Source organism: Phocoena sinus, chromosome 6 (assembly GCF_008692025.1).
Source record: "Phocoena sinus isolate mPhoSin1 chromosome 6, mPhoSin1.pri, whole genome shotgun sequence".
NCBI classification, from domain to species: Eukaryota; Metazoa; Chordata; class Mammalia; order Artiodactyla; family Phocoenidae; genus Phocoena; species Phocoena sinus.
In genome coordinates this window covers 65367473-65379404 of record NC_045768.1, presented here as the reverse complement: position 1 = coordinate 65379404, position 11932 = coordinate 65367473, and the positions used below count along the sequence as shown (strand labels likewise).

Genomic DNA, 11932 nt, shown 5'->3' with positions numbered 1-11932 from the left:
TAAAACTAATAAGTGAGTTCAGGAAGGTCTCAAAATATAGGATAAACATACAAAAATCAATTCTAACAAAAGAATAAAATATCTAGGAATAAACCTACCTAAGGATACGAAAGACCTGTATGCAGAAAATTATAAGACACTGATGAAAGAAATTAAAGATGATACAAATAGATGGAGAGATATACCATGTTCTTGGATGGGAAGAATCAACATTGTGAAAATGACTCTACTACCCAAAGCAATCTACAGATTCAATGCAATCCCTATCAAACTACCACTGGCATTTTTCACAGAACTAGAACAAAAAATTTCACAATTTGTATGGAAACACAAAAGACCCCGAATAGCCAAAGCAATCTTGAGAACGAAAAAAGGAGCTGGAGGAATCAGGCTCCCTGACTTCAGACTATATTACAAAGCAACAGTAATCAAGACAGTATGGTACTGGCACAAAAACAGAAAGATAGATCAGTGGAACAGGATAGAAAGCCCAGAGATAAACCCACGCACATATGGACACCATATCTTTGATAAAGGAGGCAGGAATGTACAGTGGAGAAAGGACAGCCTCTTCAATAAATGGTGCTGGGAAAACTGGACAGGTACATGTAAAAGTATGAGATTAGATCACTCCCTAACACCATACACAAAAATAAGCTCAAAATGGATTAAAGACCTAAATGTAAGGCCAGAAACTATCAAACTCTTAGAAGAAAACATAGGAAGAACACTCTATGACATAAATCACAGCAAGATCCTTTCTGACCCACCTCCTAGAGTAATGGAAATAAAAACAAAAATAAACAAATGGGACCTAATGAAACTTCAAAGCTTTTGCACAGCAAAGGAAACCATAACCAAGACCAAAAGACAACCCTCAGAATGGGAGAAAACATTTGCAAATGAAGCAACTGACAAAGGATTAATCTCCAAAATTTACAAGCAGCTCATGCAGCTCAATAACAAAAAAACAAACAACCCCATCCAAAAATGGGCAGAAGACCTAAATAGACATTTCTCCAAAGAAGATATACAGAATGCCAACAAACACATGAAAGAATGCTCAACATCATTAATCATTAGAGAAATGCAAATCAAAACTACAATGAGATATCATCTCACACCAGTCAGAATGGCCATCATCAAAAAATCAAGAAACAATAAATGCTGGAGAGGGTGTGGAGAAAAGGGGACACTCTTGCACTGCTGGTGGGAATGTGAATTGGTTCAGCCACTGTGGAGAACAGTATGGAGGTTCCTTAAAAAACTACAGATAGAATTACCATATGACCCAGCAATCCCACTACTTGGCATATACCCTGAGAAAACCAAAATTCAAAGAGAGTCATGTACCAAAATGTTCATTGCAGCTCTATTTACAATAGCCAGGACATGGAAACAACCTAAGCGCCCATCATCGGATGAATGGATAAAGAAGATGTGGCACATATACACAATGGAATATTACTCAGCCTTAAAAAGAAATGAAATTGAGCTATTTGTAATGAGATGGATAGACCTAGAATCTGTCATACAGAGTGAAGTAAGTCAGAAAGAAAAAGACAAATACCGTATGCTAACACATATATATGGAATTTAAGGGAAAAAAATGTCATGAAGAACCTAGGGGTAAGATAGGAATAAAGACGCAGACCTACTGGAGAACGGACTTAAGGATATGGGGAGGGGGAAGGGTGAGTTTTGACAGGGCGAGAGAGAGTCATGGACATATACACACTAACAAACGTAGTAAGGTAGATAGCTGGGGGGAAGCAGCCGCAAGGCACAGGGATATTAGCTCGGTGCTTTGTGACAGCCTGGAAGGGTGGGATGGGGAGAGTGGGAGGGAGGGAGACGCAAGAGGGAAGACATATGGGAACATATGTATATGTATAGCTGATTCACTTTGTTGTAAAGCAGAAACTAACACACCATTGTAAAGCAATTATACCCCAATAAAGATGTTTAAAAAAAAAAAAAAATCAATTCTATATACCAGCAATGAACACATGGACAGTGAAATTAAAATTACAATAGCACCAAAAAATTAAATACTTAACTGTAAATCTAACAAACCATATATGGGGTTTGTAGGCTGAAAATGAAAAATGCTAATGAAAAAATTAAAGATGATCTAAATTAGTGGAGAGACATACTGTGTTCATGGATTAGAAGACTCAACTTACTGAAGATATCAAATCTCCCCAAATTGATGTATAAATTTAACATAATTCTTATCAAATACCAGGAAGATTTTTAAATAGATAGAGACAAGCTTATTCTAAAATTCTTATGGAAAAGCAAGAAACCAGAATTGCCAGAAAAAAAAACTTAAGAAACAAGAAGAAAGTAGAAGGAATCATTCTACCTGATTGTATGATTTATTATAGAGCATCAGTAATCATGACAGTGTGTTAGTATTTCAGTAATCGAGATTGTGGCTCAGACAGAAAGACACGATGATCAGTTAAACAAAATAGAGAAATAAGCCCACACTAGTATGGCAAAGTGATTTTCAACAGAGGTAAAAAGGCAAGTCAATGAAACAAGGGTAGTTTCAGCAAAGGTGCTGGAAGATTTGGATATCCATAGACAAAAAAAGAAAAAAAAAGAAAAGAAAAGCCTCAAACCTTACCTAAAAATTAACTCAAATGGATCATAGATTTAAATATAAGATGTTAAATTATAAAACTTTTACAAGAAAACACAGGAGAAAAATCTTGGGAACCTAAGGCTTGGTAAAGACATGACAGCAAAAGCATCATCCACGAAAGAAAAAAAGTTGATAAATAAAAAATTGATAAACCAAAATTAACAACTTTTAGTTGGTAAAAGATCTGGTAAAGTTGAAAAGACAAGCTACTGACTGGAAGAAAATATTTGCAAATCACATCTGACAAAGGATTCTTATCTGGAATATATAAAGAATGCTCAAAATTCAACAGTGAAAAAAGCAATCCACTTAGAAGATGGGCAAAGGACATGAAGAGACATTTCACCAAACAGATAACGCAGATGGTAAATAAGCACATGAAAAGATGCTTAATATCACTAATTATTAGAGAGCTGGAAATTAAGACCATTGACCTATTAGAACAGTGAAAAGAAAAAATAGTGACAATTCCAAATGGTGGAAAAGGTGTGAAAAAACTAGATCTCTTATGCATTTATTATTGGTGGGAATATAAAATGATATAGCCACCCTGGAAAAGAGTTTCTTAAAAAACTAAGTATAGAGACTTCCCTGGTGGTCCAGTGGTTAAGACTCCGTGCTCCCAATGCAGGGGGCCCCGGTTCTATCCCTGGTCAGGGAACTAGATCCTGCATGCTGCAACTAAAGATGCCACGTGCTGCAACTAAGACCTGGTGCAGCCAAATAAATAATATAAGTGAATAAATAAATATTTTAAAAACCCCAAAAAACTAAGTATGCAACTACTTATGACCCAGTAATTGCACTCCTGGGCATGTATCCCAGAGGAATTAAAACTTATACCTACATAAAAACTACACATGCATGTTCATAACAGTTTTATTTGTAATGGCCACTATCTGGAAAAGCCAAAATATCTTTCAATAGGTGAATGTCTAAAAAAAACTGTGTACATCTACACAATGGAATCTACTCAGATATAAAAAGCAATGCACCACTGATACATGGAACAATGTTTTGAATGGATTTCAAAAACATTAACATGAATGGAAAAAGCCCATCTGAAAAGGTTACGTACTGTATGATTCTGTGTATATAATGGAATGAAATGACAAAATTCTTTCCAGCTGTTCTAATGACCATCCAGACTCATTGATGCTTCTCTTATCCTTTGTGTCTGAGAATGACTCTCCTCATTGATAAATCTAGTCACTACCTCACAAACTAGTACATCTTAGTTTCGCCCCTCTTAAGGACCAAAGTTCCAAATACTTTTGACTTCCAGAGAAAGCTAGGCTTAGACCAGATTTATGACATCTCTAACTGAACTAGCTCTTTGATTAATGTTCTTTATCTTCCCCATATTCTTGCTAACTTCCCCACCACGAGGCTTAAAATATCACATGTAAGGAAACAGTTCATACCATATGACCCAGCAATCCCACTACTGGGCATATACCCTGAGAAAACCACAATTCAAAAAGAGTCATGTACCACAATGTTCATTGAAGCACTATTTACAATAGCCAGGACATGGAAGCAACCTAAGTGTCCATCGACAGATGAATGGACAAAGAAGATGTGGCACATATGTACAATGGAATATTACTCAGCCATAAAAAGAAACAAAATTGAGTTATTTGTAGTGAGGTGGATGGACCTAGAGTCTGTCATACAGAGTGAAGTAAGTGAGAAAAAGGAAAACAAATACCGTATGCTAACACATATACATGGAATCTAAAAAAAAAGAAAGAAAAAATGGCTCTGACGAACCTAGCGGCAGGACAGGAATACAGACGCAGATGTAGAGGATGAACTTGATACGGACAGGGGGAAGGGTAAGCTGGGACAAAGTGAGAGAGTAGCATTGATATATATACACTACTAAATGTAAAATAGATAGCTAGTGGGAAGCAGCTGCATCACACCGGGTGATCAGCTCAGTGCTTTGTGACCATCTAGAGGGGTGGGAGGGAGACGCGAAAGGGAGGGGATATGGGGATATATGTATACATATAGCTGATTCACTTTGTTATACAGCAGAAACTAACACACCATTGTAAAGCAATTATACTCCAATAAAGATGTTAAAAAAACCCCAACAGTTCAGTAACTGCTGCTCATACCAATACGTTTAAGTTGTGTTACTAATACTGTGTATTAGTGTGGGGAATTATGCACATTATATGTAAAAGATGTGAAGGAAGGGATTATCATTGTTAAATCTGGGGGATAAGTATCAACTCTTACTTAGAATGATTTCCATTAAAATGGTTAGAATGAATGTATTTGTAGTCAATGAGAAATGTCAGTGCTTTTAAAGGGTTAGCCTTTAAGCACATGAAAATTTCACAAAGTCAAAACAAATTAAGTACTCTCAAGTGTCTTTGTATCTGCTTTCTCGGGTTAAAGGATAATGGAGACCCTGTCAGAGTTTTTCACCTGCCCCTTCCTCTCATTTATTTAACAAATATTTATTGAGACAAATTTTATTGAGTACCTGCGAATGCCAGGCACTGATCACTAAGATAGTGCCTTCTTCTAAGTAGTTTAAAGACTAGTCAGAAAGATTGTAATTAAGAAATTATGTCACAGTGAGATGAGGTCAGAAGTCTTTCGAGAGGAGATTTTTGGGTTGAGTCCTCTAGGACTAGAAGGAGTTAAACAGAATGGTCTTGTGGTAGGACACGCTGTGAATCGGGTGGGGCAGAGGGAGGCGGTCAGGAAATTTGAAGCTGGGAATACTTTCAAGTGCAAAGACAGAAGGTGGAAGAGTGCTGGGCTGCTTTTACTTCCAGCATCTTTTTCTAATTACACAGTGCTGCTGGCCCCCTGCTCCACCTAGAGGTGGTGTGGGATCACACAAAGGCGGGGACTTGAGAACAGACTTGGGAGACCGTTGCCTTGGCCACTCGAGTAGATGTATGATTTGGGGCAAGTTGCTCAAATTCTGTGAGCCTGTTTTCTCTTTTGTAAAATGGGGATAGTAACACCTGGATTAAATGAGAGACTGTAAGTCAAGCTCCTCCCTCAATTCATTTAGATCTCCTTTCCCCCTCCCCCTTGCTTCAGTTGTTTTGGAAATTGTATTTTCTCCTTACAACTCCCTTCATTGCTCCTCTAATCTCTATCTTGCTATACTTTTCCTGGCATCCCCACTAAGAAGGCTGACTGTGGGGGAGGGGTGCTTCGAGCTTGGCTGGAGAAGAGCACAAGCTCACAGTAGTTCTGAAAAGCTCTCCAAGGGGCTCTCATGAGCCCAACACTCGCGCCTCCCTCTCCTCTCTCCTCTCCCCTCCCCCTCGGCTCTGGAACTGCTGCTCCCAGGGATCCTGGGCTTTTGTTCTCTAGAGGCTTAAACTACCACCTGTTTTGCTTTGACTTATTGTTTAAAGGGTATCGCCCATTGTCTACAGACTATCAAAAATAGAAACTCCGGAAACTTAAAGATAGCAAGAGCTAAGTTTGTACTTTCTTTCTTTTAAAATACTAACACTAAAACATCAATGCTTTTTCATTTTCCCTCTATTTCCATTCCTTTTCTGAGGACCTCCCCACTCCCAATAATTTTACATGTTGGTACCATCATTAAGCACTAATAAAAAGTTATCTTTTAACATTAATTATAATTTATCTATTAATATATATCTGTCTTCCCTACTTGATTTTGAGTTCCTATGGCCTGTAGTATCTTGTACAGCAGTAGTTTCTCAAACTTGAATATGCATAAGAATCATCTGGGGATCTTGTTAAAATGCAGATTCTGATTAGCAGTTCTGGCAAGGGGCTGCGTTTCTTCTAACAAGCTCCCAGGTGAAGCCCCTGGACCACACTTGGAGTTGCAAAGCCTTACTGGGTTTAGAACAAAGGAGGTACACAAGAAATGGTTGCTGGATGATGCCTTGGTCTCTCCTACTCAGTGCTTGGAATTTTCTTCAATACATCTTTCTCCACTTTTCCTGTGCACTATTTATGACTAACTGACAATTATTCCTTTGTGTACTTAGCTGTGCCCTTCCTTCCCCTTTTCATAGTCAACAGTCTCATCCAGAAACCAGTCACTTAAGGAGTACAACAGTAATCTACAGCCTCTTTCTACTGTCATCTACTTTGTAGCAAGCAAGAATAACTTTTTAAAGAATCATCTTTACCTTTGTTGCTCAGCAACCTATAGTAGCTCTCTAGTATACATCGTATCAAATTCAAATTCACGATGAAAAGCTTCAAGACATTTCTCCAACCCTTCCCTCTCGCTTGCTAGTCAATTTCTCTTTTTGCAGCACTTGGAACTCTTTGCATATTGCTGAGGTATGAGTCAGTCTCCTTGCAAGACGTTTTGCATTGCGAATGTCTTCTTTCATTCTTTTTAAAGGCCTATGTGTATCTCTTTCAAAAAATTCTCAGTTTTTATCTATTTAATGTTAAGCTTTGCTTGATTTATTTGTGAGTCCTTCGTTAAAAGGAGTATGAGCTACATACTATTATTTATTTTTATATATTTTTTCTTTTTTCATATTTTTGTTCAGTTTTAAATGGGAAGTGTCTGTGCTTGCTGTTCATGGTTGTATCCCTAGCACATAAGAGTGCTTGACACACTAGGTACTTTGGGAGGGGACTCAGTGAAGGATGAAACACAATTTAAGATCAGCTTTTATTACTTTTCAAAATGCTTTCTTTGCTACATTTATTGGGAAACTGGGTGAACGTTAATGGTTAAATAAGACAATTCTGGTGATGTAATTCTGGTACAGTAAAAATATTAAAGGATCAATTCACATCAGAAGGCTACTAATAACTACCAACACATTTAAAAATGTACTGGCTACAGGATAAAAAAATAATTTTAGAAATCCCTTGAAGATTATTTTGAGAGATAAACATTTGAGGTTTAGCAGCACTTAACACTGTACTACCTACAAGCTACCATTCTACTAGGGAAATAAAATTTAGATGCATTTAAAATACAGTATGGGCCCAAACCCACATCCTATCGAAAAGGCTTATGCTTTCCTATCATTGTTTTCTATACTGCACGTTTTGCATTCGTCAGGACTGCATATTTCTTAATAGTTCTTGGTGCTTTAAATTTAAAAGAAAATAAATGGGGCTTTCTCATATTACAGTTTCAAGGAAAAGGAGACTGCAGGGCCCCTTCAGCAAGGTTTAAGAGGCCTACAAGCTGCACACCCGTGCAACCGCCTCATGCTCCGATTTCATCTATGGGTTTTTGTACAGTTCTTTTTTGGATGGTGCAAACCGCGCAAGTGCAGCATTAAAAACCTCTCCACCCTGGGAAACGATGCAAGAACATGCAGCTTAGGCTGCCAGATTCTCTCCAACACACAGCCAAGGGCTGGAGGCCCGTATACCCGCCCCCAAACCCCGTCCACAACAATCGTTTCCTCCCTCCCCGCCTTTTACATACAGTACACATACAAATACACACACGCAGAGCAGCCAGCAGGGGCGGGCCGGGCCCGACCACTCCGCAAACCGCAGGGGGGAGCCACAGCGGGCCAAGCTGTTTGCTCCCCCTTCTTTGTTCCTTCTCACTCTTATCTCTCTCCATCAGGCTGCACCTGTTAGGAAAAAGCGAACTTGGGGATCTAGGATCTCCTGAAGTCCCGTTTCGAAGCCACATACCTTCGGCGGGTGTTGCGTTATCCCCCCTCCGTCGGCTAGCAGTTGGTCCCGCCCCAGTGCTAGCGGGCGCCGAGCGGGAGCCGCGCGGGAGCAGCGCAGCGACGGCGGCGGCAGCGGCGGCGCGGTTGCTATTCGGAGACGTTGAGACGCCTCTGCGGCAGCTGGTGGCGCAGGTGGCTTGCGTGGACGCGGGCAGAGGCGGCCGGCCCGCCACCGCAGCCTCAGCGCCCGCGGCCCCGGCAGGTGAGCGGGCGGCGGGGACTCGCCCCGCCCCCCCCCTCCGGTGGCCTCACTCCTGCCTGTAGCGGGGAAGTGGCCGCGGCCCGCCCGGGAGCAGAGGTTCGGCCCGGGGCTGCGATCGTAGGGAAGAAGGCTGGGGGAGAGGCCGTGTGTGGATGGGAGGGGAACGTTCCCTTGCCTTTTGCCATCTTTTTCTTCCCCCCGACCCCCCACCCTCTTGGGGCTTAAGCTTGGGAGAAAAAAGCCAGAGGAAAGATGGGGCGGAAGAAAGGGGAATTCGGGGCTGAGAAGCATCTCTGCCTCAGGTGGTGGCGTCTTTTCGGTCGTCGAGCGGTGGACCTTGCGAAGCCTGGAGGGCTAGCTCTCGGGCTGCGGAGGCCGCGCACTCGCGCGGGAGGAGCGGGAGGCGGCTCTCCCCTCACTCTCCCACCCCTCCCCACCCCCTCCCCCTCCTCCTCCCCTTCCCCCGTCCCTCCCTTACGGCCCCTCCCTTCGGGTTTCTGAGCTTTAACCGCCCTCCATGCTCTCCCTCGCAGGCGCGTCGGGACACCCCGAGGCATCCTCCCCTCCCGCCGCCGCGGGAGCCTCGGCTGCCGTCCGCCTTCCCGCATCCCCTCGCAGTCCGCACCGTCACACCTCCTCCCTGTGCTCGGACCCCCGGCCTCGCCCCCGAAACATGACTCGCGATTTCAAACCTGGGGACCTCATCTTCGCCAAGATGAAAGGTTACCCTCATTGGCCAGCTCGAGTAAGTGATTTTTAGCCTTCGCGTTTAGCGGTGCTACATTCCCCAGAGGCCTACTTCCTATACCCTTTTCTCTTAATTTTTTTTTCTCGTGTCCTTTCTCTCCCTCGCTTTCACTTAGTCTCATTTGTAACCTGACCTTTTATTTTAGTTTTTTGCCCACTAATCTTCCATGTAATTTAAAAATTCAGGTGTTTATATATACTTAGGTATTTTCCTGTGGTTTGTTTTTGACAGACTTTGGCAGGTTTTCTTAATATGAACTATTTCAAGGTGATGCCATTAGTGTTCCATTGTAGGTGAAAATAATCAAGTATGGATTTTGTGTTTAAAAATTAAGGGAACAGGCATTTTCTTAACTTTGAGTAAAATGCAAAATACCAGTGAAATCTATGCCAACTATTGGGTGTTGAAGAGTTCTACGTGATTAAATTAACATAGGTATTCTTTCCTGTTTTATGGTTGATGAGACCTTCTGGATTGACTTGTTTAATACGATAGAGGACTGGATATTCTTGAAAATTTTACAATAAGGTAGCATCACGGAACGTCTAGAAAGTTTATTTTCACGTTTTTATTGGTGAAGTTTGCCTTATGACCTTGAAGAAGTAGTTTTACCTCTTTGATTGTTTCCCACAGGCAAAAGGAGTAGACCCATATTCCTGGGTTCACGTGTAGTGCAGAGAGGTGATTAAGGACTGAGGGTTTTTTGTAACATTTAGGAATTGAGACTGTCTAAAATATCTAAGTACAATTTTCAGAAAAAGATCTTTTAGGTTATGGTAGGACTCAGGTTCTAAGGTAGTGATAGAACCTAGCAAATGTTGAGCTCAATTAGATTAGTAAGCTCAAGGTCCTTCTTAAATATAAACATGACATAGTCTAAAGGTGTAATTTCCACTAATTTACTCTTCATTGAGGACTGTATTTCTTAAAGATAATTAAATCCTGTAGTTTTAATTATGTCAGTTGGGAGGAAGAGTAACCATTGGTTACAGAGAATCATGGAGTGAGTTGCTGAGTGCTATCCAAGTATAAAATATTCACAAATTCTTAATTTTTCCCATCCAGCTCTTCACAGACTCAGGTTTACTGGTTTCCTTCCCCAGCCTGGAAAGATTTTTTTTTTTCCCTAGTCTATTAAATCTACCTTTTCAGTGGAGTCTTATTGAAACAATCCTTAATCATAATTCGTCTGTATATTTGATACTTTATTTCCTTTGTGATAACCTTTTATTTTAACTCTTATGTGCATTCTTTGACCTCCAGGTAGTTTGTAAGCTTTTCCAGAGAAATAGATACAAACTGAATTTCCTTATTACACACCCTCCCAATCCTTAGTACATAAATCATACGCTAAAAAACACCTTACTTCATGTTTAAGTAAAGAGCATAGGGAAACTGAGCAGGTTTAAGGCCCCTGCAAAATACTTTTTTGTGGTTTTAGCATCATTTATTTTGAGGTGTTATAAAATCCGAGCATATGGGGTACATCTTTATTCAGATTTCTATGCGACAGTGCAGTTAAAAACCAAATGAAAATGTTTTAAAAATTATCTACTCCTCTAAATCATCTTCCCTACATGCTTCAGTCTGTTAGGTGACTAAGAATGCTAATAAAAGCAAACCTAGAGTAGCCTTAGGAGGACCAGAGTATTTTCTTTCTTTCTTTAATAAATTCTATATTTAACATTTTAATTTGGATTGAAATGGGAAATTTTAGTCTCTTTCCTTTTCCCCTTTTTTTCTTAGAAGCAGTTGAACTTAGTTTTGATATTGTCTGTGTCTAAGAATTATGTTCCTTTTTCTATCTTCTCTCCAATCTTATGAATTCTAAGTCTTTGCTTTAGAGTTTAATTATGTATTTAAAGTCTCAGCTGTGAAGGTGACAATCATTGTTCCAGTTTTGATTTTAATGCTTTCTGTCTGTGTTTCCCAGGCGTCATTACTTTTTAAGTCTTGCACATTTTTGTAATCCTGTACCAGTAGTAATTGTTTTTAAAGTCAACTTTAAAAAATTGCCTAGCATTTATTAAACTCTTTAGGTGCTAGATATTTGCATAAACTTTTAAAGCTGTTTGCTGGCAGAAAGCATATGAGCTGAGGTGACAAATATATCCCTTATCTTAAGGCCTCTAAGGATTTTCACAATTTAACAATTTGTCACAAAGCCAAAAAGAAAGTATAATCTTCATATAGGTGGGGAAGTTAAGTTCCCAAGGGTGTTGGGTGCTAACGATTCTTATTGATGTCTGAAACCTTCAGATTGCCAACATCACCCTCATGGTCTTTTCTTAAACGTGATAATGCATGTGGAGCATCATAGGTCTGCTGGTGGTCTGTACCCTTCTTAATAGTCAGCTGATTTTTTAAATTAAAGTGTCTTTGAAATTATGAAAGTTCTGAAATAGAAATATTATTATGAAGTTTAAATAAATAAATAATGAAGTAGAAATGTTAAATTCTGGCCAGATACTACTGCCTGATGGCCTTAACTCTGGTAAGCGAAAGTATCAAGTATTACAGATGTGTTAGACATAACAGTACCTGATACTTTCTTCCTTCCTTAATTAGAAGTATTAAAGTATTAAAAGAGAAATGAAAAAGGAACAGGTAACCTCATGTGATTCAGCCATGTACGTCTAAGATCT

At 40.0% G+C, this 11932-nt stretch overlaps 1 protein-coding gene across 9 annotated transcripts in view; it reads left to right on the top strand.

Moving 5' to 3' along the window:
* Nucleotides 1-8109: 8109 nt before the first annotated feature.
* The window catches only part of PSIP1 (PC4 and SFRS1 interacting protein 1), a 41088-nt gene continuing 37265 nt past the window's right edge, over nucleotides 8110-11932 (top strand). For 5 of the 9 annotated variants that reach the window (XM_032634421.1, XM_032634423.1, XM_032634425.1 and 2 more), the window contains exons 1-2: nucleotides 8370-8635; nucleotides 9073-9284. In XM_032634421.1, coding sequence (XP_032490312.1) covers nucleotides 9213-9284 — 72 coding nt within the window. In that variant the 5' untranslated portion in view covers nucleotides 8370-8635; nucleotides 9073-9212. Of the gene's footprint in view, nucleotides 8636-9072; nucleotides 9285-11932 lie in introns of all 9 variants that reach the window. The other 4 variants (XM_032634422.1, XM_032634424.1, XM_032634428.1 and 1 more) reach the window with 1 other exon arrangement.